Genomic DNA, 27,961 nt, shown 5'->3' on the forward strand with positions numbered 1-27,961 from the left:
CATTGTATTGTAATAGTTAAACTGTTCTCAGGAGATAATAAAACAAACAACGAAGCATAAAATACAGTATTCATGATAAAATACAATGTTGTACAACATTTAGAAAGGTTTTTGAGTAATGTTTATGTATGTTATTAGTTAGAAAGGGTTAATTAGGTAAAAGGGGGCAGCACTGTTCTGAGCCTTTTAACTGGTAGAAAAATATGACATTCATCTCTTAATTTAGACATCTCCTTATATACAAATAAAAGTAATGAAAAAGTAATTAAAAACTGTTTTTAATACAGTATGTTTTAAACTGATAAAAACATCTACACAGGAGAGACCTGGTAGTCTGATTGCAAGTTAACAGCAGCTTTTAGCTATAATAACAGCATTATAAAGTATTACCACATTATAACAGCAGTATCAAGGTGAACAAATATCAGTTACATTTTTAATATTTTTGAGAGTAAATAATAAAGAAGAAAATAAGCTTTTAGCAGGAAAAACAACAAACAAAAACAAAAGAGAAAAAATCAATAAATCTTTCTTGTGTCTTCTATCAAGATTTGATTCTCTTGTCCAGTGCTTTAAACAACAAGCAAGATAAATACAAAAATAAAATTACAAAATGTTCTTCTACAAATTGTGTCCCTCCAGTTTCCCCACAAGGAGTCTCTAATTTCCTCAAACCAAAAAGAAGTACAGCTTTAACAATGACATACACTGATCAGCCATAATAATTAAAACCACCTCCTTGTTTCTACACTCACTGTCAATCTTATCAGCTCCACTTACCATATAGAAGCACTTTGAAGTCCTACAATTATTGACTGTAGTCCATCTGTTTCTCTACATAATTTTTAGCCCCCTTTAACCATGTTCTTCAATGGTCAGGACCACCACAGAGTAGGTGTTATTTGAGTGGTGGATCATTCTCAACACTGCAGTGACAATGACATGGTGGTGGTGTTGTGCTGGTATGAGTGGATCAGACACAGCAGCGCTGCTGGAGTTTTTAAATACTGTGTCCACTCACTGTCCACTCTATTATAACACTCCTACCTAGTTGGTCCACCTTGTAAATGTAAAGTCAGAGATGATCGCTCATCTATTGCTAGGCTGGATATTTTTGGTTGGTGGACTATTCTCAGCCCAGCAGTGACAGTGAGGTGTTTAAAAACTCCAGCAGCACTGCTGTGTCTTATCCACTCATACCAGCACAACACACACTAACACACCACCACCATGTCAGTGTCACTGCAGTGCTGAGAATGATCTACCACCCAAATAATACCTACTCAGTGGTCCTGGGAGAGTCCTGACCAACAGCATGAAAGGGGACTGACAAAGTATACAGAAAAACAGATCAGTAATTGTGGAACTACAAAGTGCTTCTATATGGTAAGTGGAGTTGATAAAATGGACAGTGTGTGTAGAAACAAGGAGGTGGTTTTAATGTTATGGCTGATCAGTGTATTATACATTTTAGCTTCAGTTTACTGGTAACCATTAGTTGAGATTTGTAATTTGATTAATCTTAAAGTTGCTTTTGGATCCTAACTATTACTCTGAGCTTTGTCATTATTCTTACCTCTTAGTTGGCCTTCAGCATTGAGTACACAGTTTCATCCTCATTGTCCTTATCTTTGAAAACTAAATAAAAAAGAGAATAACATTCATAAGACCCTTACAAGAAAATCATGAAATATTATAATAATGTAAAACAGGCAATTAAACCAAGAAATCAGAAATCATGTTCTCCATGATATATTACACAGTGAGTTTTAACAGCAGTTCATTTTCATATTTAGTTTTACCTTCTTTTTTCTTTGCTTTTTTCTTTGGTTTCAGATCAAGCTCGATGTAAGTCAGGTCACTGGGTCCAGCATCCGCATCTGTAATAGCAGAGAAATAACAAATATCTGTAACAAAACTGTTCTATTCACACTGCTCATCTTAAGATTTTCAGCAAACTATTCATCCACACTCATGGATACATTAAACACTGTGTTTTTACCACAATAGTGTTAATTAACTTTTATGTAAAACATAGAAATGTACAGTATATGCTGGGAATGCACATGTATCTTATTCATAGCATGATATTATTCAATTTCCAGCATATGAACAACTTAGTGTGTTTTACATCGAGTACTGGGCGGCATGGTGGCTAAGTGTGTAGCACTGTCGCCTCACAGCAAGAAGGTCCTGGGTTCGATCCCCAGGTGGGGCGGTCCAGGTTCTTTCTGTGTGGAGTTTGCATGTTCTCCCCATGTCTGTGGGTTTCCTCCAGGTGCTCCGGTTTCCTCCCACAATCCAAAGACATGCAAGTGAAAAACCTAATAAACAAACAAACATACATACCTACAAACCTAGTACAATTACACTGTACACATGTAGTGCACTATGTAGCTAACATTAAATAAAATGTATAGTTTATTTATTGTTGATTTATTATCAGTTTATATTTATTTTTTAGGGATAAAGCCTAGACTATAAAGAAATGCAAATGGAAAAGTTAGTGTGTCAGTGTTTATAAAAAGTGAATTTGCACTTATCTCAGTTACAAATGGAATTAACTTCACTGTTAAATGAACTGTGTGATTTTCATACAGACATGGTTTGATTAGTTTGGTGTGACCTGATCTAAACTCCATTATACACGGTTGAGATTAACTGGAATGTTGACTCCAAGTCAGCCTCTCACTTGACCCTACAAATGATCCCTTGACTGAATGGGCACATATTCCCACAGGTACACACTCAAGTCTTGTTAAAGTCTCTTCCAGAAGAGTGGAGGCTGTTATTGGCTCAAAGGGGGCACACAACAATAAATAAAAAATATAGAAAACACAGATGTAAACACATTCTTTAGGAAACAGTGGTAGTAAATTTAGGCAGGAGTTTATGTACAAGTTTATGAAGTTAGTGAGCTAACGTAAGCTAGATAGTTAATCTCTCTTGGCCACAGAGCCACATAAAGCTCTGCAGAGAAGTGAGTAAAGTCAAACCAGGGCTGAGAATAAACATTACAAAGATCAGGATAGAGAGTAGAAGCATTCTATATCAACTCTGCACTGACACACAGTGGTGTGAGCAAAAAAGGTTTTGAGCTTAAGGTGTAAACACACGCTGAACGCCAGAGCTGGGATCTCGAATACATCATATCGAGTCTCAGCTCTGCCTGCCGGCTTGGCTGAGCAGCCACATGAACAACGATTGGCTTGTTGTTCATATAGGGGTAGGATTAAAGCCAGATAGGGTCTCTCTCTCTCATAATAATGCAATTATGACCTCTGCTGGCTGATTGATGGCACCTGTACAGAGACGAGGAAAAAAGTGCTTTGATCAGGGTGTGTCTCTCCGTACACAGTGCTGATTTGCATGCGCACTCGTCAAAGTGCAGGTAAAAAAATGCATACTGCTGCTACCCACGTGGACGCGCTAAATCGGGAGGAAAAATTGGAGAAAATGCATAAACAAAAATAATAATATATGGAAAACAGGTATGAAAGCTGTGCTCCCTTCACTAACACATCACTGCTACTATATTTGGAGTCTCTGTTTTTGTGAAGTACTTTGCTTGTTGTCAGACAGGAATATTAGCCACAGGTCTTAAAAGCAATACATTCCCTGTTGTTGTCTTTATAAAAAAAAATATATATATATGTATGTGGACTTTATTTGTTCTCTTGTTTTTCTTGATGACCTGTGAGTAAATGGCATTGCTGGGTCCAGCTGCTGCATTTTCTGATCACTGAGTGGAGTGTGTTAATAACTATAGAGATTTCTGCAATTTAATGTAGAGTTGATGTGCATGTACATGTAAGTCTCCTAGAGGTTGTACATATTGTAAATAAAGTTACCTGTGTCACTGTTAGGCTTTGGCTTCACATCGTCATAAACATGTTCAGTTCCTACAGAAAACAGATTAAAGATTAACACTCAAAGTCAGTTGTGCTAGTGGAACGAATTGATTGAATTTATTTAAATAAACTAAAGCAATTTGTAGCATATTTTTAAGAACACAGTTTTGCATTAAATTATACTTATAAGTAAGTCATTGTCAGACCAGCTTGAAGTGGTGTGTATCCTGACTGAGAGCCCTCATCTCTGGACTGGCTTTGGTTTTGGTCTGATCTCTCACTGGTGTTCTGCTGCTTTCCTGCAGAGACAGATTTTATCTCCAGTCAAAAATTATAACACCTTGGTTTACATGTAACGATCAATCTAGGAAGAGCAATACACACAAAACACAGGAACAGGACATGGGAACTAGCAACAGGACTAGGAGTATGAATCAGGAACACAGATCCAAGGAACAGGATCAGAGTATAAACGAATATGAAACACTTTGTATATGTGAAGCATCACAATAATAAGCTAGTGAAAACTGCTGTGGTAAGAAATGAAAATGAAAGGAATTAATGACAAACAAATCTGATATACTATGTAGTGCAATATTATGTGGTTAGGGATCAGACCTTACCATAGTGTGACCATAGTTGGCTCATATTAATGTTCATCTTTAATTTGTGCTTCAGGCCAGTCCACAAGGTATATACATTTCTTTTTTAATGATACTACAACCACATGACTAAAACCCAGGGTTTCCAGCATATATATATATATATATATATATATATATTTTACCCTTTTCCCCCAATTTTCTCCCTTAATCTAGTCGTGTCCAATTACCCTGATTGCATCCTCCACTGATCCACTGATTCAACCCTTCACCACTGACTGAGGACGCTTCTCAACTGACACACGCCCCCTCTGACGCATGTTCAGTACAGACTGCATTTTTCACCTGCATGAGTCGAGTTCATATATACCAATCAGCACTGTACACAGAGAGCCACACCCTGATCAGCATTATTCCTCAGCCCTGAGCAGGCGCCATCAATCAGCCAGCAGAGGTCGTAATTGCACCAGTTATGAGGACCCATGATCCAGCTTGTCCCTAATCCTGTGAACAACAGCCAATTGTTCTTCATGCAGCCGCTGGATGGCAGAGCTGAGATTAGATACAATGTATTTGAAATCCCAGGTCTAGTGTGCTAACGTATTGTACCGCTGCGCCACCTGAGCGCCCAGCATTATAATACCTAAAAGTAATCTATGTTTGCTTATTTTGCAGCTATCAGTGATGTTATACCTGGTAATGTACTAATACTCATGTCATTCACATTACACTTTATGGCCAAAAGTATTTGGACACCTGACCACGAGCTTGTTGGACATCCCATTTTTCTACAAATGGTATTAATATAGAGTGACCTCTATGTGATCTTGTACACTCCTCTTAGAAGGCTTCTCACAAGACTTTGATGTATATCTGTGGGAATTTGTGTCCATTCAGTCAAAAGAGTATTTGTATGGCTGGACACTGATGTTAGTCAAGAAAGCCTTAATTTAGAGAAAGCCAGTTTATGTCAAAGCTGTTAGTGGCTCTGTTCAGGCCACTGGAGTTTCTTTAAGCTGTGCTTTTCTTCATGTCTTGATAGAACTTGCTTTGTGCACAGAGGTACAGTCATGCTGAAACAGGAAAGGGCCTTTCCTAAACTGTTGCTGCAAAGTTAGACTCATATAATTTCCTTTAAATAACTTTAAAGATTTATTATAACTGTTAGCTATTGTTGTGGCTGAAACACATTACTTTAAAAATTAGAAGAGGTGTCCCAATACTTTTGTCCATATAGTGTATAATATGTTTTATTCTTTGTATCAAAAAAGTTTTGATTATTTCACATAAAATTTAGCTTAATGCATGATCAGACCTTTCTTGGTTTTGTAGCAGAACAGCAGAATCATTAAGATGATGAACAACAAGAACAAACTCAGTCCCACAGCAATTCCTATAATTAAACCACTGGATCCAGAACCTGAGCCTGAAAAAACAAGAGATGTGAATGTAAATAAATCACTGCACATTAAAACTGTTCTATTTAACATGAACTAAGTAACATAAAATTAACTTTTTACCTCGTACTGAGATCCAGCTTTTTGGTGACTCTCCTTCCTCTGGGTGTTTACAGTGATAGAAACCTTCATCTGACTTTGATACACTGTGGATGATCATCTTTTCTGTCTGGTTCTTGAGGACTAAATCATCTTTATAGAAATCAGCTTGGAGGTTTACAGGCCTTGTTGCACCATATAAACAGTGTAAGGTCAGAGAATGTCCCTCAATCACAGGATGGACAGGACTGTCCAGGATCACATCACCATCTAGAACAGAGAAAATGTAAAGCAGTTATATAATTTTAATTACAACAAACTGACAGCTATATTACACTATGACCCTGATTTACTAAGGGTTTGTGTGTGTAACAAACATTTACATTTAATAATACCAAAAAAGAGTTAATAACAATGTCTACAGATAATTGAACCTTGAACTGAATTTAATTTTTTTCTTCATTCTCTGTGTTTGCCTTTATATACAATACAGGTATTAGATTAATATGTGACTTTAAATTGGGGTGTCAGACTCAAATTTTAAATTTAGCTTAAGAAAAAAAAACTGTGCATTAGTGATGCTGTATTTAGGTCACACATGTTTAATATGAGCATAAACCAGGAACAATCTTAAATAGTTTTCTCTGCTGTTAATATTCTCTGATTGAGCATTTACTTCGTGCTTGACAATAAACACACCACATACAGACTCACAGTGCACTGTGATGTTGACAGGATTACTGCTGCCTCCAGATTCAGACTGACACCAGTACACTCCAGTGTTAGACATATAGAGAAAGCTGATGCTGCATGTAGATCCAGGAGCTGATCCCACACCTGATAAACAGTCTGACACTTCTTTACTCTCTCTGTATCGTCTCACTCTCCATCCAGTAGAGTCTCTCTGTCCTTTACAGCTCAGTGAGAGAGATTCAGCAGTGAAATGTTGAGTTCTGTTGGGACTGATGATCAGTGACACTGAACCAGATTCACCTTAAACACAAAAAGAAAAATTACTTTGATAAAGCAGAAAACTGAAATGAGAATCATATACAAGTGCTAGAAATATTTAACATTCTCAGCTCTAGAGATTAAATATAAAAATACATAAAACAACAAATTCTGCAGTTAGTAACAAAGCTGTAGTTATATACCTTCATTGGTGATTTCATAAGCTACACATTTATTCGCTATGGGGGTGTAAAAATACTAACTGTAGCTTACCTGATACTCTGTATACCTTGTCAACAGACTCTAGTCCAGGGATCGGCAACCTAAGGCACACGTTTGCCTGGCACGCTCATTGGTAAGAGTAAAAAAGTGTATTTTATGTGCATGGCTGCGAGTTATTAGTTGGATCCGTCCCTACACTTTATGCCTCGTTCCCTACCCCTTGATTAACCTTAAAAAGCATAAATTAACTTTACCCAGCAAAAATTACTCCACCTTAACTCCATTCGCCACCTCCTCCTATGGCCAATTAAGGTGGAGTGATTTATGCTTGTTAAAGGTAATCAAGGTGTCGGAGTGAGTCGGCTTTCAATGCGAACTTTAGTATAATATGGCTGCTAAACGCGCAAAAGTGGATGTTCGTTCATTTCAACAAGACTGGACAGATTTGTATGGATTTATTCAACAAAAAGACCAGGCTGTATGTGCCATATGCTGTGAAAGCGTCGTTTGTCGCACATCAAGTGTGCGCCGTCATTTTGAGACAAAGCACCAAAGCTCATTTAAGGATGATGCTCAAAAAACCGAATCAATCAAACGAGCAATTTCAAGGTACTATAAACAGACGAGTGTTCTTCAAAATTTAAGCCATGGTAAAAGTTATGCCACACTTGCAAGTTACAAGATAGCTCAGTGCATTGCTAAACGTGGAAAGCCATTTACTGATGGAGAATATATTAAAGAAGCCTTTTGTGCAGCAAGTGATTTGTTTGACGGTTTGCCGAACAAAGACACTATCATTGCTAGGATTAACGTGCCTGTTTCAGCAAGAACAGTTGAGCGTCGTATCACAGATATCGTGGGTAATATCAGGGAGCAGCAGGTGACCAGACTGAAGGACTGCGCTGTGTTTAGCGTTGCGCTTGATGAAAGCGTGGATATTAATGATTTGCCTCGTTTGGCAGTTGTGGCCAGATTCTGTGACTCTGTTGGAGTATGAGAGGAGTTATGCTGTTTAAAACCCATGTATGGCACCACAAAAGGTGAGGACTTGGCTAAAACCTTTGTTGAATATTTTGAAAGGATTGCCGTTGATATTGGAAAAATCTTTGCAATCACCACTGATGGCGCCCCCACAATGGTGAGAAAGCAAAAAGGATTCGTCAAAATAATTGAAGACAAAATTGGGCACCCTGTTCTTAAATTTCACTGCATAATACACCAGGAAAATCTGTGTGCAAATATGTCGAATTCTGATCTTAACAGTGATGGCAACGGTTGTGAAAATTGTGAATTTTCTGCGAGCTCGCTCTGCCTTAACTCACAGGCAGTTCCAAGCACTGCTTAATGAAATGGAATGTGCATACAAAGACATCCTGCTTTACTCCAGTGTCCGGTGGCTGAGTAGTGGAAAAGTGCTTGAGAGTTTTGTGAACTGCATTGATCAAAGCATTTCTTATTGACAAGGACCAGAATTACCCAGAGCTGGAAGATGTCCGATGGCTTGAGAAACTTATGTTTTTGACTGATATTGCATCACACTTGAATGAACTCAATGTTTGCATGCAGGGAGCTGGACAAACAGTCATGGGGCTGTTTGAAACATGGAAGTCATTCACATCCAAGCTTAAGGTTTTTGCAGAAGATATAGAAAAGGGGACATTTCACTATTGCAAACACTTGAGAGAGATCTTTACTCGAAATTCAGTCACAACAGTCAACATTTCCATGTATTTGAGAGAACTTCAGTTGGAATTTGCCAGGAGATTCTAAGATTTCCAGACACATGGACCAATGTTTTCCTTTCTCATTCATCCAGACAAACGTAGTGTGAAAGACATGGACTTGTCAATTTTCCAATGGATAGGCATTGATGATTTTGAAATGCAGCTGATTGACTTTCAGAGCTCATCTCTGTGGACAATGAAGTTCTGTGAACTGCGGACTTCACTTGAAACATCTAAAGAAAATGCACAGTCCCTGTTCATGTGTTGGACATCACTGCCAGAAAAATATGACTGTTTGAAAAAGGTTGCTTTGGCGATGCTGTCAGTCTTTGGATCAACATATCTGTGTGAGCAGATCTTCTCACACATGAATTCCATCCTCAACCCCTCATGAAGCAGGCTTACTGCAGACCACTCTGAGAACTGTGTTCAGCTCAAAGTCACCCCATATACACCACAGATAGATCATCTTTGCAGAGAAAGTCAGGGACAAGGATCACACTGACATGTAAGTTTAATTAGCTGATTAATTGGTTTATGTCACATACACATCAACTGTTTGTGTTATATGACCAATGTATTTCATGGCACACTAAGTACTTCATTTTCAATTTTTTTATTTTTTTTTTATTGGCACAGAGTACAAAAAAGGTTGCCGACCCCTGCTCTAGTCCATTCATTAATCATAATGGACCCCTATAGGGACCCACAAGCTGTATATAATTGGGTGGTGGACCATTCTCAGCACCGTGTTCTGGCATGAGAGCATCAGGTGTAGCCGCGCTGTTGAGATTTTTATTAACTGTTGACACTTACTTGCTTTTTTATTAGGAACACATAATATATTAAGACTTATTAGGGGTTCAGTTAGAGACAGTTAACTATATCTTTTATGCACAGTGCATGTTAATCCTCCTTTAATCTTTTATCAGTGGACACTTTTTGATCTCATGATGCTGTTGGCTTTATATTTTTGGTTGGAGCTTCACATTTCTAGCTGTATTTACAATGACATGTTTAAAAATCCCAACAACACTGCTGCACTTGATACATTTATATCAGTACAACACACATTTACATGTCACTACATTGTTTGTTTCATTGCAGTGCTGAGAACAGTCAAACACTCAAAGAACATCTGTTCTGTGGGGTTCATATATTGGCTACCTTTCCACTGATGGATGGTACCAAGCAATAAACAGACTACAGTCAGTAAAAGATCAGCCATAACATTAAAACCACCTCCTTGTTTCTACACACACATTGTCCATTTTATCAGTTCCACTTACCATAGAGAAGCACTTTGTAGTACTACAGTTACTGACTGTAGTCCATCAGTTTCTCTGCATGCTTTGTTAGCTCGCTTTAATGCTGTTCTTCAATGGTCAGGACTCTCACAGGACCACCACAGATCAGGTATTATTTAGGTGGTGGATCATTCTCAGCACTGCAGTGACACTGACATGGTGGTGGTTTGTTAGTGTGTGTTGTGCTGGTATGAGTGGATCAGACACAGCAATGTTGATGGAGTTTGTAAACACCTCACTGTCACTGCTGAACTGAGAATAGTCCACCAAACAAAAATATATCCAGCCAACAGCGCCCTGTGGGCAGCATCCTGTGACCACTGATGAAGGTCTAGATAATGACCAACTCAAACAGCAGCAATAGATGAGCGATCGTCTCTGACTTTACATCGACAAGGTGGACCAACTAGGTAGGAGTGTCTAATAGAGTGGACAGTGAGTGGACATGGTATTTTAAAACTCCAGCAGCGCTGCTGTGTCTGATCCACTCATACCAGCACAACACACACTAACACACCACCAACATGTCAGTGTCACTGCAGTGCACCCACTTAATACCTGCTCTGTGGTGGTCCTGTGGGGGTCCTGACCATTGAAGAACAGCATGAAAGGGGGCTAACAAAGCATGCAGAGAAACAGATGGACTACAATCAGTAATTGTAGAACTACAAAGTGCTTCTATATGGTAAGTGGAGCTGATAAAATGGACAGTGAGTAGAAAAAAGGAGGTGGTTTTAATGTTATGGCTGATCTGTGTATATGTGCATCTTAATTAAAATCAGAGTTTTTATTTACTTGTTAAAATGTACACTCATCATTCACTTTATTAGGAACCTGTCTTCAACGTGATTTCATTTGCAATTTTTTGAGCTACAGTTTTTATGTAAGTTAATGTGTATATTTTTTGTAATTAATGTGTATTGGAACTGTGAGGGACTGAGCACCTAAGCATTTCACTCACCTTTCACACCTGTGTTAATGTGACGTGACAAAGTGATTTGATTTGAGTTTGATTTGATTTGATACCCACACAGTGCATCTATGCAGTAGGTGTAGGTCAAAAAATTGCAAATGAACTCACATTCAAGACAGGTTCCTAATAAAGTGAATGATGAGTGTACATTTTAACAAGTAAATAAAAACTCTGATTTTAATTAAGATGCACATACACCAGCTAACAAAAAGTTTGTGGACACTTGAACTGTTAGAGCCTGTTAGAAATCTATTTTAAATCATAGACAAGAAAATGTAGGTACCGATCCTCTCAGTGGCTAATACAGACTCCACTCTTCAGGAAGGGATTTGCACACAATTTTAGAGTGTGTCTGTAGGAATTTGTGCTTATTTAGTCAAAAGAGCATTTATGAGTCCAGACATTAATGTGAAGTCCTGTTTTGCAATTAATGTTCCAATTCATTTTGAGATCAGAGCGACTAAAGTTCTTTCACTGCAACATTGAACCAAAGATAATGTCTGAACCTTGCTCTGTACACAGGGACACAATTACACAGGAACAGGACAAGGCCTTCCCCAAACTGTTGCCACAATGTTAAAAGGCATACAATTTATTTTATATAGTTGATTTTTACGTTAGCAATGGCTGTGGCTGAAACAGCTAAACTCAATAAATAAAACGTGTCCACATACTTTTGAAAAATAAGTGTGTTACACTTTAAATGAGCTCTTTTATTGTTAGATTTTTACCAGTGATCCACAGTGGTTGTGGTTGGCTGTACTGTGTGTGATAGGCTGGTTCTCCTCTCTCTGCTCTACATACATAAACCCCTGTGTGATTGAGAACAGCAGGACTGAGAGTGTACGAGCCTCCAGCTCCTCTGCTGCTGTCTGAGAGGAGAACTAAGTCTTCTCTTCTAATGAAGCCTCCTCTGTATTGAATCACTTTGTACCAGCTGAATATCCAGCCTGTAGTGGAACCTCGAACCTCACAGCTTAGAGTCACTGAGTCTCCTTCAGTCAGCCAGTTCTGTACAGATACATTCAGTACCGGCTGTTGTCGCTCTGTTACACAGGAAATACAAAATATCATATCTGTGATTTATTTTCTCAATATTAACCTTTTTGCAATAAAAATCAAAACAATCACTCACCTGATACAGTCAGTATAACAGTATCACTGATCTCTGAGTTCTCTGAGTCACTTTTCCTCTCACCTCTGCAGGTGTATTTACCCCCATCAGAGTAAATAACAGATCTGACACTGAACTCCTGTGTTGTTCTCACTGGGTTAAATCCACCAGTTTTATACCAGCTGTATGTCCACTCAGCATCTCCTCCTCTCTGTATGTCACATCTGAAAGTGACAGTTTCTCCACTAAACACCTGATTATCAGGATTTATGGTCACCACAGCTTTAGGACTCTCTGCAAAAATATTTAAGAGTTTGTTATTAAAACCAACACACATACACAACAATTAGAGCTGTACTACATATTCTATTTAAGTGATATGTAATAATGTAGTGAACATAATGCTTTAGTATTTGCAGGCATGAATGTCACTCACCAGTAACATTTACCCCGAGTACATCACTGTAGTGTGTATAGTAGACTGGGTTTCCTCGCCCAGCTCTGCACTGGTACTGACCCACATCAGAAACACTAACTGAGCTGATGGTGTAGCTGTGTGTTGTAGTTTCAGTCTGATGGTTCTGTGTGTGTTTAAACCAGTAAAACTTCCATCCAGCAGACTGTGGATCCAGCTCACAGTACAGAGTCACTGAGTTTCCTGTTAGTGCTGCTCTATTAAGGTTGGATGTGAGTTTAGGTTTAGGCTTCACTGCTGGAGAAGATAAACACACAGTGCAGGATGTGAAATCTTTACCACAGTTATCACTTCTACAGAGAGGAACGTCTACATCAAATCGTGTAATCCTGGAGAGAAGAATGTTCTGTAAATGTTCTGCATTGTCCACCATATTTGTCATTTTTTGGTGAAAAAAAGTTTAGCTGCACTGAATGCTGGGATTGTATTCACCACTTAGCAAGCATTGGATGCTCCCTCATTATTCAGTCAGATTCAGTGTCTGTAGCGTTTAGTAAAAATGTGATTATTAAATAATAATAAATTATGATATATAATCTTAATGAAGGTTTCGAAAAAATTGAAAAAACTTTTAGGAGACACACTGTATTGGTGTTTTTACCTTTAATTGGTGTAAAATTTTTCATTATATTAAAATTGAAAAATAAAAAAAATTTGGTCCACAAACATCATTTGATGTTTAAAATAATGATCATGGTTTGTGATGAATGTAGTGATGTGATGCTGAAATGAATATGTGTGTGTAGAAGAGATGTACACACTCACCTGATACAGTCAGTGTAACAGTATTACTGATCTCTGAGTTCTGGGAGTGAATTTTACTCTGTCCACTGCAGGTGTAGCTACCACTGTACCACTCTGTAGCAGTGAATGAATATTCTCTGTTCTCAACAGCAGAGGAAAGTTCATGATCATTTTTAAACCAGTTGTACTTCCAGTCCTTGTTTGTGTCTTCTTGTATTTCACATGTGAGTTTGACTTGTTCTCCACTGAATATTTGTTCACCAGGCAGCAGGTTCAGAACAGCTTTTGGTCTCTCTGTACAGTTATAACAAATAAATGTAATTACAAAACAGTTCTACATGTTTTAAATTTGCCCTGCTGTGGTAATGTGAGCTCTATATAATCATTATAATTAAGTATAATTACAAAGAAAATTACAAAAATGGTGGGACAGTAAAAATATTTAAAAAAACCTTTGTATAACCAACACAATTAAGTTGTTCTTGATAACTGTTTTAAGTTTGTGTTCAGTGTATAACCCTTCAGTGTATAATGCTGAAGTGCTATCTTCCCATGCTAACTTAAACTTAAAATACAGGGCAACATTTATTAATGATAATATGACAGTGGTATCACTGTCCAATATATTCCAAAAATCTTCCTGTACATGTTACATTAAGGCCAGTAATTCTTTTAGCAGTCTTGGTTTGGTTTGCATGAGGCCAACCTATAAGTGTTTATCCAACCAAGTGTCAGGCTAAAACTTGTCTGGATGATCAAATGTAATCCAAGAATCACCAAAACTGTTCTGCTATTATTTAGAAGCTGCTGAAACACAGGTGGCACTGTCCAGATAGGTTTAGTTCCTGCTGTGCAGAAAAGAAGCCCCTGCTTCTAAATCAACTCCTAAAGGTTCTAGTAAAGCCTGTTACTGGTCACAGGGACAAAGAAAAAACAGTAAAAGTGGCTTGTTTCTTGTACAGCACATAACAATCTAAAGGATGCTTAACTATGGAAAACGTCAACTGTATTTTTCTAAATTTCTGGCAGACATGACTTTTTATGTTTCTTGATTTACCTCTGATTGTTCTGAATGTTTAATGTTCTTTTTACTAAAGGAGAAATGTTTGTGCAGATGTTTCCAAAATTTTTCCATTGTAATGCTTTGGTTCAGTTAAATAGCACCAACGTCACCAGCTAAAGTTAAATAACTGGACTAATAACTCATTAACAGGAACTTTGGAGGCCATGCCACACGATTCAATTACATTATAGAACAAATTGTTTACAACAAAACTATCATTTTATTAAGTATATTTTAGACTCTGCAGATTTGGTCAAATAAAAAAAAAATACTGCTAAAAACTTTGAACTTAAACTTAGATTAATGCCCCTAATTTTGCCCTTAGTTAAGCAGTGCAATGAAGTTTAACCTCTTTTTGTCGACTGAACTGTTTTAATGATTAGACTTTATCACAGACTTGACTGAATAATGAAGAACTCCAATTGCTTGTTTATTGTTTTTCCTAAATATAACTTTTAGTTTAAATTTGGTTAATTTTGAATTGAATGTAATGCAAATTAATGTAATTTTATCTTGACCACACAACACAGGGGTCTCTGGGACCCCAAAGAACAAGTCAGTAAAGTCATTGTCAACAGAACACAAGGGTTAAAGTATTTAATTTAAAAATATATAATAAAATCCAGTGGTGTATGAAGTACCTGAAAGCCATACTTGAGTAACAAGTATCGTACCAGAAATTTAATTTGATAGAAGTAAAAGTCAACTTTTAGAATATTACTTGGGTAAAAGTCTTGAAGTAATTTTTAATATTAAATGTACTTAAGTATTAAAAGTAGAAGTACACGTAAATGCTACAACTAAATCTTCTCTGTCAGTTGGAAACTATATGACGAATTTGTCTGTCTCCGAAGCGCTACTAAATTCTCTTGGTCCAACCGACAAGCGATGGCTGTTGGCAACATACCTCCACCCGCGCCGATGAAACTAACAGGGGACATGCGTAGTAATTGTGAGATATTTCGTGCAGAGTTTGAAGATAATGCTTTAGCTACTGAGCTACTAGAAAAGTCTGAGGTGGTGCAAGCAGCAACGCTGAGAACTGTAATGGGCGCTGAATGCCGCCACATTTACAAGCACAACCTGACACTGACGGCAGAGCAACACGCCAATACAAAGGCTATTCTAGGCGCCCTCGAGGAGTATTTTAAGCCGGCAAAGAATGTCATATATGAACGGTACAACTTTGGCTGTTGCAAACAGGAAGAAGGCGAACAAATTGACAGTTTTGTGACACGGTTACGTGAAAAGGCAGCTACATGTGAGTACGGTGGCTCAAAGACGACTCAATTAGAGACAAAATAGTGCTTGGCATTGCAGACGAAAATACACATAGACACCGGTTAAGGGAGCGCCAGCTCATACTAAATAGTGCTATTGATGCATGTAGAATGGCAGAATTAACTGACTAGAGACTGAGATCAATGATTCACGATGCACCATCTCAGGACTGTGTAAATGCAGTGCGCCAGCAGTCCACCAAACAGCCGTCAGCCGTAAATATCACAACTGTTCAGGGCCGTTACTGTGGCACCAACCATGCGTCTGGGAGGGAACACTGCCCTGCATTCGGCAAACAATGTAAGACATGCGGCACCAGCAATCTTTTTGCTAGAGTCTGCTTGAAAAGCAAAAGGAAACAGGCAGAGAGTAAATTACATACGATTGATGACATTCAGCTGAATACCAATGACACTGTGAGCGATGAGCTGTATACCACAGAGCACATCGGCTCGATGCGGGCAAAAGGGAAAATGTGGTAAGTCAAATTGCAAATCCAGCATAAATCTCAGCTACGCCAGCTAGACACTGGTGCTACAAGTGATGTAATGAGCATCAAAGATAAAATGAGACTCGCTCCCAAAATCCCATTACTGCCAAGTAACACAAAACTGAAGCTATATTCCGGACAGCTGATGCCCTCACTCGGGCTGTTTTCAACAGCATGTACCATCCATGACAAAACGCACAAATTGGAGTTTAAAATAGTCAAGACAGATCAACTGCCACTCCTCTCAGGGTCCACATGTGAACGCTTAGGCCTTGTTCGGTTCATTTACATTTACATTTACATTTTCAGCATTCAGCAGACGCTCTTATCCAGAGCGACTTACAGAAGTGCTTCTATAGTGAACATTTCATTTCTCAAGTTTAGGAAAACAACAGTCAAAGAACACAAATCTGCTAAAACCTGTTAGAACCAAAGTGTCTTTTTTTTTTTTTTTTTTTTTTTTTTTTTTTTATGGAAAAGAATGGAACAAAATGTTAGTAAATAAGTACGTCAGCCTAAGTGTTTAGTAAAAAGGTGGGTTTTTAATCGTTTTTTAAAGGTTCATAATTCCAGCCAGCCTACATGCCTTGTCGTCTACCACCACATATTCTAACAACTCATTACTTTAAACGGAGGAGATGCTGTCTAGGTACCGGGATGTGTTTTAGGCCCAATAGAATCGGTCCCTGGTGACGTACACTTTGAATTGGATGAATCTGTGAAGCCAATGCAATGCGCCCCTAGGAATATCCCAGTAGCCATGAAGGCCGCTGTCAAGGCACAGCTTGATCAGTACCAGGCTGACGGTCACATAGCTCCAGTGACGGGACCCATGGACTGGATCAGCAATATGGTGATCGTTAAGAAACCAAATAAGTTGCGACTTTGTATTGACCCAAAGCATCTTAACACTGCCCTTCGTCCATCACACTACATTATGCCCACTTTGGAGGATGTTCTATACAAACTCCCCAAAGCCAAAGTTTTCACATTGGTGGCTGCACGTGACGCTTTTCTCCAGTGCAGGTTTGATGAGGAAAGTAGCCGCATGACCACCTTCTAGACACCATGGGGAAGAATGCGCTGGCTCAAGCTCCCCTTTGGCGTTTCCGTCGCTCCAGAGGTGTACCAGAGAAAGCAGCATGAATTATTGGCAGGCCTCAATGGAGTAGAACCTATCACGAATGACATCCTAGTCATCTGATGTGGCGATTCAGAGTTAGAGGCATGCCAGGATCACAATGTCAAGCTACTTGCCCTCATGAACCGCTGCAGGGAGGTTAAACTGAGACTCTGCAAAGAAATTCCAGTTCAAGGTATCAGCAGTCCGCTTTCATGGTCACATACTGTCAGCAGAGGGCTTAATGGCAGACCCAGAGAAAATAAAAGCAGTAGTGGACATGCCCACACCTTCAGATGCTAATGCAGTGCAACGGTTTGTGGGATTTGTCAATCTTGCCAGATTCCTGCCGGGGTTGTCAGAGCTGTGTGAGCTGTTGAGGAGACTAACAGACAAAGACACAGTCTGGCACTGGTTACCAAAACATGACAGAGCGATACAAGAAATAAAGCATCTAGTCACGTCGGCCCCAGTCCTGCAATACTATGATGAGTCTAAACCTGTGACAATACAGAGCGATGCGAGCCAACTCGGCCTTGGGTGTTGCCTTATGCAGGAAGGGCGGACGGTTGCATATGCGTCCAGGGCTCTCTCGTCCTCAAAGCAGAATTACGTGCAAATTGAGAAGGAATGCCTTAGCATTGTGTTTGCATGCCAACGCTTTCTCCATTACCTGTATGGTCAAAGGTCACAGCAGAGACTGACCACAAACCTCTGATAGCCATTTTCAGTAAGCCACTGCTACATGCGCCAAAGCACCTGCAGTGCATGCTCCTGGCCCTACAGAACTACAATCTTGGTATAATCTTAGTATACAAGCCCAGAAAGGCCCAGAAATGTATCTTAGTGACATGCTGAGCAGGGCCACAGCACCTGCTACTCAATCAACACCTGCACGCCAGGAACATTATCTGTGCCATGGAGCAGGAGCAGCATGACTTGGAGCATGTCATACAGTCAGACTACCTCAATGTGACTGATCAGCGCCTCCATAGCATCAGAGCCCACATGGAACATGACGCACAACTGCAACACATAAAGAAAGTTATTCTGGATGGCTGGCCTGAGCACAAGGACGACTTAAGCCTGGACATAAGGGACTTCTGGTCATGCAAAGACGAACTCGCATACAAAATGGCACACTGTTTAAAGGTCAGGCACTTATCATTCCAAAGTCCCTCCATTCTGAAATGTTGATTCAAATCCATTCCACACATACTGGAGCCGATTCATGCTATAGGCAAGCTCGGGAAACATGAACGCCTGTTCTAAAGTGCAAGCCATGGCTGACATTATGACACAGGAAGCCTCCCTGTTGTTGTGGGGGGTTTCGGGAGTTTTACGTTATGTTTTGTGGAATACAGCAGCCTGTTCATGCAGCTACGTCTCCGTGTATTTATTCATAACTTGTAACAGTTATTTTAAGAAAACACAATTTCTAACATATGTCAATTTGAACCGTTCGCTGAAAAATCATCCATGAAAAGTTGGAAAAGTTGAAGAAAAAAAAAAAAGTCAGACGATTGTTGAAGAAATATTTGTAGGCAAATGATGGACGTGTCTTCATGAGTTTTGCACTAAATGAATTCCAATAAAATTTAGTGAAACATTATATCTGTGGTTCAGATGTAATTTTAAATGTTAGCTGGATATCTAAACAATCTTGATGCTAATTATAAGAAATAAAAAACTATGACGCTGAGGCTTTAATTTGTTAATCTTTTTTAACTTACATCAATGTGTTTCCTAAGGTTCTGTTCTGAAATGCCAATTTTTCCATATCTTTGGGTAAACATAAATCCACTTAAATCCAGTATGAAGAAACTTTCACTTAGATTGATTTTAGAAAACGTTTGTTTGCATTTGTGCAATAATGTGCTTAACCACCGATCTAACGTAAAATTACGCGAGAACTCTGTAACCACTCAGTAACAGTTACACAGTGATGCTGCCACCATAAGGTAAAAGAAGAAATTGCATGTTAAATTTGTATGATTAATTTATTCTGTTTGATTGTGCTGGCGGGCCATAAATAATAAATTTTAAAACAGGGCTGGACTTTGGATATGACTGTCTTACATCATTTAGCTACCACATTTCTTGTTGTTTTATTTGTACAACAAGAATGAGTAACGAATTTGCATATGGCAAATGTATCGGAGTAAAAATATTAATTTTCTCCACTACATTTTCTTTATAAAATGTAATGGAGTAAAAGTAAAAGTTGCCGAAAATTGTTTATACTCAAATAAAATACAGATACTCCAACAAATACTTAATTACTGCAACAAAGTATTAGAATAGAATAGAATAGAATAGAATAGAATAGAATAGAATAGAATAGAATAGAAACTTTATTTGTCATTGTATATGGTACAACGAAATACTGTGTGGTACTTCCCAACATAAATGAATCTTATAAAAAAGAAAAAAACAACAGCAACAAGAAAAACTACACACGACAACACAGACAAAAAACAATAAAAGCAGCAATATAAGATTGAAAAAAGGTGCAAAAATGCATGAGTTCTTAGGGGTTTGGGTTTCATTACATATTATAAATCATTTAATCATTTAACATTAATATAAAACAACAACATTAAACTGAGGTGTTGTTTCTTCAATGCACTTCTAACTTTTTAGCTGTAAAGAAAAAATAGAAAACATGTCATACCTTTAACTGTAATTGTGATTCTATCACTGAACTCTGAGTTGTAGTTTCTCCTGCGTGCTATACACTGGTACTCTGTTTCTCCTGCATTAGTGGTCTTTACACTGAGTGGGTTGGTGTTTGGAGTTACTGGTGTCAGTTGGTTCTGAATTATTTTGTACCAGTTAAATGTCCATTCAGTAGACTGCGGCTCCTGCAGCTCACAGTACAGAGTAACAGCTTCTCCAGTGTAGATGAAGCTCTGAGGAACTCCAGTCACAGTTGGTTTGGGTTTTGCTGTTGAAATAATAAAGATATTACAATATATATTTCTCATCTTCAACTGATGCTTTGTGTCTGTAGCGTTTATTAAAAATGTTATAGTGTAAAATTAAACTAAACCCTGATCTGGATGAAGTGGTTATAAATAAATATTAATAAATGATGTTAAAAATTAAGATTTCTAAAAACTCTAGGGAGCCGCACTGTATTGTTTTTAACCTTTAATTACCCGTAATTGGTGTAAAATCTTTTCATTATGTTAAAATAATTAAAATAAATAAATAATAAAATAAATAAATAATAATAATTCTTGTCCACATGCATAATTTGGCAAGTGCACCTCCCTTTAGATTAAATCAATATTTATTCTAAATTTAAAAAAGGCAATTAAAGATGTAATCAGGTCAGGGGTCCCCTAATGTTAGCACACACAGCTGTATTTATATATTGTTGTTGTGTGATTTGTGTGTAATTTATTATTTCATGATAATAAGGTTGTGGTTAATATATAGTTATTCTTAATCTCACATATTAACAAACATATAATCTGGTTCCTTATTCCTATTTTTTTAATATACAAATTAAAGATTACTAAAAGGTTTCTAAAATGTTAAATGTTTTGTGGTAGAAAACGTTAATTTTTTATTACGTTTCCACAAAATTTTCTGTCTAATCTTTTCACAATTGCTAAGTAAACTTTTTTGCATTAATGATAACAAATCATGATAACAATCACCTGTTTACATCACAGGTTTGAAATCACATTATTGCTTAGTAAGTTATTTTTTATCTCATTGCTTGCCCTAAATTGGCTTTTTTGGAATGTGTTGCAGGTCTGAGATGCAGGAATGGATGCATATTAACAAATTAAATGAGGATGTTCAGGTAAAAGATTAAATATCTTGGGTTCATACTGTCTGCTGTGAAATAAAAGTCAAAGTAAGAAACACTAGATCTTTTTTTTGTTGTTGTATTTTCCATACTGTCCCAACTATTTCTGTAGTAATTTGTAATACAACTGCTCCAAAACAAGCATCTAAAAGCTTTACTGTATTGTTTTTCTGATCCTGTGGATAAAGAAAGCAGTAAAAGATGCTTATTTTTTTCTATTTATTTATGCATTGTCTCCCATTGTCTCCCAATTTAGCGTAGTCAATCTGTCTTTCACTGGTGTGGATCCCTATTGCACCAGAGGAGGGTATATTGCTGCTCACACACCCTCCAACGCATGCACAGTCCTAGCAGACCCCTTCTTTACGCCTGTGCATAGGTGGATTCACACGTGAGGCTAATCCACTTTCTGCACAGGCACCTCAGTCTGCTAACCAGGGTGCTTGCACAGTGTTTGAAAACCCCACCTACTTAGTCCAGTCATTTTCCCTCCCAGCAGACACGGTGGACAATTTTTGTCTGCTTCAGGCACTGCCAATTATGCCCTCTGACTGGTAGCAGAGCCGAGATTCGAACTGGGGTGTTCTAGCGGAATATTCCACTGTGCCACCTAAAAGATCACAAAGCAATATAAAACTTGCTTAATTAGAAATAGTGCTAACTTTGTTCTATAAGATTCTATTTTAAAATAATGATCATGTTATGTGATGAATGTAGTGATGTGATGCTGAAGTGAATATGTGTGTGTAGAAGAGATGAACACACTCACCTGATACAGTCAGTGTAACAGTATTACTGATCTCTGAGTTCGGGGAGTGAATTTCTCTCTGTCCACTGCAGCTGTAGTTACCACTGTCATGCTCTCTAGCAACAAATGAATATTCTCTGTTCTCAACAGCAGAGAAAAGCTTGCGACCATTTATAAACCAGTTGTACTTCCAGTCCTTGCTTGTGTCTTGTATTTCACATGTGAAAGTGACTTGTTCTCCTCTGAATATTCGTCCACCAGGCAGCAGCTTCAGAACAGCGTTTGGTCTCTCTGTACAGTTACACCAAATACATGTGATTACAAAACAGTTCTACATGTTATAAACATTACAACACATTTATTGTTGATAATATGAAGTGGTAAAAACTACAAAGTCAAAATCGGAGTCTAGGTCTAAGCAAATGAATTTCACAGCAAATTGCATTATACAGGAAAATGCTCATTTCACGGCCATGAATTAGGTATGGCCTTAACTATATGCTTAGAAGTATGTGGACACCTAACCACGATCTTTTTGAACATTCAAAACCATGTTTTTTCCTCCAACCCCCTCTTCAAGAAGACTTTCCACAAGATTATTTGTGATACAGCAGGCTGAACAGTAGGAACCAGCATAAGCACCTCTGTAAACACAGCAGCTGTAAAAAGCTCAAATTCTGCATCATAATCAACACACATTACTTCAATATAACTAATCATGTACACAACATTAAGAGTAATCTTTAAACATTACCTTCAGATTTTTGTACTTGGACAAGTAAAATCAGCACTAAGAGAAAAAACAGAGAAAATTATGTAAATCATTTATTTCTACAATAAAAATATTAAAACAATAGATTTTGTGGTTTTTTGTATGTTTTTTTTATGCATTTTCTCCCCTTTTTCTCCCCCTTTAGCGCGTCCAATTGCCCAATTGCATCATGTTTTCTTTCCGCCTATGCCGACCTCTGCTCTGACAGAGGAGATCAAAGCTAACCCACGCCCCCTCTGACACGTGGGCCTCAAGCCACATGCATCTTATCACCCACACATTGACGAGTGTTGTGTCACCTAGCGTTGTGCACGGAGAGACACACCCTAAGAGCACTCCTTCCTCATCTCTGTTCAGGCGCCTCTTAATCAGCCAGCAGACGTCGCAACTGCACTAGTCTGACAGAGAGAGACCCTATCCAGCTTAGTCCCACCCATCTGAACAACAGGCCAATCTTTGTTCATGTGGCCGCTCAGCCTCAGCCGGCAAGGCAGAGCTGAGATTCGATACGATGTATTCGAGATCTCAGCTCTGGTTGCAGCGCGTGTCTTTACCGCTGCGCCACCTGAGTGGCAAGTTTTAGGTTTTGAGTTGAGATGAAATGATTTAGTAAATTTGACAAGTCAGCAAAAAGGAACTACATCACACCACCTGAATAATACAGATAATTTAAAAATATTCAAAGTTGGTGTAAGATTGTGGGTGCGTGTGCTGTGTAGAGGATGTCTTTTTTTTTTTTTAGATAAAAAGACATCATGTTCTTAATGCCAAATATTAAAAGAACCATCACTGTCCACAGCATGGGTGACTTGCATATGTGAGAATGTACCACTGAGAGGCGTGTATTGGGATTCTAGTGAAACATATTATGAGACAGCATAATTCATAGTGTGTCTGCTTGACTGGCCTGCCTGCAGTCCAGATCTGTCTCCTATTAAAAATTATGGTGCATTATGAGGAGGAGAATCAGACACTGGTGACCACAGTTGAAGTTTTGTATGAAGCAAGCATAGGCAAAATTTCCACATGCAAAACTGCAACAAATGATTTCCCATTAATGACAGTTCAAGTCTTTAATAGACAAAGTAATGAAACACCATGGTAAACACGCCTCTGTTCCAACACTTTAAAGTGTGTTGCATGCATTCAATTCTATATGTGATTATATTATATATAATAAAATGTCAAGGGAGTCTAAACCATAGTAAACTGAAATGAAACATGCTAGCAATGCTGTGGCCAAATAATTAAAACAAGAAAACGTACATATTTAAGTATTCATCATAATGTTGCATATGAAGTTTTCATGTCTTTGTTTTAAGGAACAGTTTTTTAATAAGTTAATAAGAGACTCCTCATTTTACAACATGAAAAATTTCTCCTGAAATGAAGTGTTTAGTTAAGAAAGGAACAAGAAACAAAAATTACCAGATAAAACCCTGGCAGTTACAAGGGAAACAAAATTGAAAACAATGCCAGGCCGTGATCAATGTCCTTAATTCTGTTTGCAAAATAGACTAACCTATGATAGATAAGAAATTAGACTCACCTGTCCAAACCTCACATGACTTTAATTAGTCTATGAATGGTGGCTTTGATGCTTAAAAAGGCCAATTTTATTTTATTTTAACTGTTCAGTGTAAAGACAAGAGAAATGTCTGAGCAGACCAGAAAACAACTATTATCACCAAGCACAGGTAGTGTTAAGGGTCCAAGATTATCTCAAAAGACCCTGGCACACCCACAGTAACATTTAAATGTTATGTACATCTGGAGTGATGGTTTCTTAAAATCTTTTGAGAGAGCTTAAGAGTGAAATGCAGGAATAAATGTTTATTAACATATTAAATCAAGTTGACCAGCCAAACAAGTGATTATCTTGGGTTCATACTACCTGCAATGAAATGAAACACTGCATGTTTTTTTATTTGTATTTTCCATACTGCCTCATACTGTCTCAACTTTTTCTGATTTGGGGTTGTATTTCATTAGAAATTAGAAATGGCTTTCCCCCATGGTTGCCATTCAGGGGAAAGTTAGATGGAGAGATTACAGAGGTTTAATATAATTCACCTACTGATGCAGTTTGCAGTGTGTGAACTTGTTTCTTTTATTTGAGGAACTCTGTGACATGAACAGGAAGCTGTGGTCATTAATCACACATTTTATCCTCCTTTACTGTGAAACGTACATAGAGCTATTAAAAGCAAAACCACAGCTACATTGTTTTCACCTGACAGAGACAGGGTCTCACAAAGAGCAGTATTATGCATGGATAGACACACATCTCTATTCATGAATCAACCAGCCATCATGCAGGTACCTTAAACATACAGCAGAGGCTGCAACTGCAATTGCAGCAACAGTGAGGAATCCATTCAACCCTCTTCCCTCAGGCACAGCCAACTCCATCTGCATGGATGCCTGGCCAGTCAGTAGCACATTATCTAGCACATTACAATGCACGGCTGAACAAAGCACATTCTTCACCTGCTAAATCAACCGTTCCCAAACTCCATCATGATGGGCTCCATGAGGGGGGTTAAAAACCCATTTAATTCAATCTTGCATAAGTGACCTTTGTATTTTGCTTTAGTTTAGCTCATTTACAGCTTGTTTCAATTCACGGTTAGAACTTACAAAATTGGTTCCATTATCTGATCTAATTTCCTTGACATAGGATAAATCTTTGAATCGCATTAATGCAGGAGTCTGTATTTAGAGAGTATGCCATTTCTAGATATACTGCACGACAGGTTAAACAGGTGAATAGAACCCCATACCTTTCACATATTGCCCGATTTCTTTTTACCTCTATTGGGCCAAAGTAATCAATTCCTACATTTGTAAAGGGAGGAACATCCACAGCTATTCTGTCAGATGGGAGGTCGGCCATCTTTGTTCACCTGGTTTTTGGCGCTGGCGTTGGCATACAATGCATTCTTTAATAATGGTTCGTGCTGCAGAGTTGGCATGAGGTAGCCAATATCGACGCCGAAGTGTGGAAAGCATGTTGTTTCTCCCAGCATGAACCACCTTTTCATGTATGAACCGAAGAATAAGTTTGGAGACGTGGCTATGCTTTGGCAGAATTGCAGGATGCTTTGTTTCTTCTAGTAAGGCTAATTTACTTAATCTGCCCCCTACTCTTAATACTCCATCAACAAGAATTGGATCAAGTCTGTACAAAGAGCTAGATCTCTTTACAGGACCTTTCTGTAATCAGTGATTACTTCTTAAAATGACTGTCTTTGAATAAAGCACACAACAGCCTTTTCTGCTTTAGTCTAGTCTTCCATTGTAAGTCTTTGTCCACTTTGTTGGTTCTTTTGCTTGGTGCTGGTTTGCTGTTTCACTGGGGAGTGCTCTGCTTTCTTTCTTTCACATGCTTGTTTCCAAAGTGCTTTCTTAATTTTCAGTATCCATGCCACAATTCTTTGTAGCCCTTCCTATGTTGAAACAGAGTTTAAAAGTCTACTTGTTGGGCTGTCTACATGGTTCAAAATGACCAGACATGTTGTGATTTTCATTTTTACTTCTGGGTCATCATCTAAAACTACCTGTTGTTTGACCTTTTCTGGCCAGAAGCACTGAGGGTTGTACAGGAAGTTTGGTCCGTTAATCCAGGTTTGAGAGTTGATGAATGATTTTATGGCCATGCCACGTGAAGCAGCATCTGCTGGATTCAACTTGAAGCTGACATATCTCCACTGTGTTACCTTTGATGAGGCTTGAATAATAGCAATCCTATTTGCTGCATATGTTTTTAATCTCTTTGTAGTATTTCCAATGTACTTGAGAACAGTCATACTGTCTCTCCAAAAAACTGAATCTTTCATTTGAATTTCCAGTTCTGTTTTTAACATTCGATCAAGGCGTACAGAGAGTACTGCAACAGCAAGCTCTAATCTGGGTATTGTGATTTGCTTAAGGGGGGCTACTTTGGCTTTCCCCATAACAAAGGTAACGTTTACCTCTCCTTGGTTGTTAAGTAAACAAAGGTACGCTACTGCCCCAAATCCCTCCTCACTGGCATCACAAAAGTGGTGCAGTTGGACAAAGTTTTTGGGTATGATACACCTTGGAATGCAAAGATCACCCAATAAATATAAATCACTCAACCACTTTTGTCATTTTTGAGCTGAGTCTTGTAAGATTTTTTCATCCCATCCAAACTTGGATTTACATAAGCTTTGAAGAATCTGCTTGGCAGGGAGAATGACTGGAGCCAACAAGTCCAAGGGATCATAGATCGCACTGACGACAGATAAAATACCTCTTCTTGTATTTATGTGGTGTTTTTGTGACAAGGTAAAAGTAAAAGCATCATATTCAATATCCCACTGTATACCAAGAACCCTTTCAATAGGTAGCTGATCCTTGTCAAAATCTATTGTCCTAATCCCTTTAGCTCTGTCATCTTCAGGAATTTCAGCAAGCATTGAACGATGATTGCATATCCATTTATTAAGTCGAAATCCACCCCCTAGCACATACAAGAAAACTGCCTGCTCAACAGTGTCAGTGGATTTTAAGCAATCATCAACAAAGGTTTTTTCGAAATAGTATTAATGACATTTTCAGGATACCTTTCTTTGTTGTCATCAGCTGTCTTTAACAAAGCATATGATGCACAACTTGGTGAAGACACAGCTCCAAAGACATGTACAACCATTCTGTATTCTACAAGGTCTTTACTAAGGTCATAATGTTGTTCCATGAGGTCTTTACTTTTCATCATAATGTTGTTCCATAAATTCTTGACTATATTGTTGAATTAGCAACTTTTCCAAAGTGTTCATAACGATTCTATTGACATGTGCTGAAAGACATTCACCATCATCACGACTTCCACCAGAATTAAGAGGACCATTAATGACCCATCCAAGTAAAGTTTTTACAGCGTAAGGCCCTACCTTCACTGTTTATTATTTTCCAAGGCTCCAGTGCTCTTGGAGCATTTACACCAATAAGCAGCCCAATGCCTGCATCAATTGGTGTCAATTCCACCTCTCTCAGATAAGACCAATTTTTTATGTCTTCTTCTTTGGGAATGTTGTCCTTGGTGACTGGAATATTTTCCAGTGTATATACAGTGTATCACAAAAGTGAGTACACCCCTCACATTTCTGCAAATATTTTATTATATATTTTCATGGGACAACACTATAGAAATAAAACTTGGATATAACTTAGAGTAGTCAG

General features: G+C 38.2%; 1 protein-coding gene across 1 annotated transcript; it reads right to left on the reverse strand.

The window, feature by feature from the left end:
- Positions 1 to 25,652, reverse strand: LOC134311954 (Fc receptor-like protein 5). Its single transcript, XM_062993606.1, has 16 exons — positions 25,540 to 25,652; positions 22,510 to 22,628; positions 22,006 to 22,275; positions 20,088 to 20,360; positions 13,481 to 13,753; positions 12,677 to 12,949; positions 12,262 to 12,534; positions 11,858 to 12,172; positions 6,664 to 6,942; positions 5,974 to 6,219; positions 5,769 to 5,879; positions 4,058 to 4,150; positions 3,852 to 3,902; positions 1,803 to 1,880; positions 1,577 to 1,638; positions 1 to 570 (listed from the first exon to the last, which is right to left on the reverse strand). Exons 1-15 carry the CDS (start codon positions 25,650 to 25,652, stop codon positions 1,580 to 1,582), a joined length of 2,826 nt encoding a protein of 941 aa, XP_062849676.1. The 3' UTR covers positions 1 to 570; positions 1,577 to 1,579.
- Between the last annotated feature and the right edge of the window lie 2,309 nt (positions 25,653 to 27,961).

Source organism: Trichomycterus rosablanca, chromosome 4, assembly GCF_030014385.1.
Source record: "Trichomycterus rosablanca isolate fTriRos1 chromosome 4, fTriRos1.hap1, whole genome shotgun sequence".
Lineage (NCBI taxonomy): Eukaryota > Metazoa > Chordata > Actinopteri > Siluriformes > Trichomycteridae > Trichomycterus > Trichomycterus rosablanca.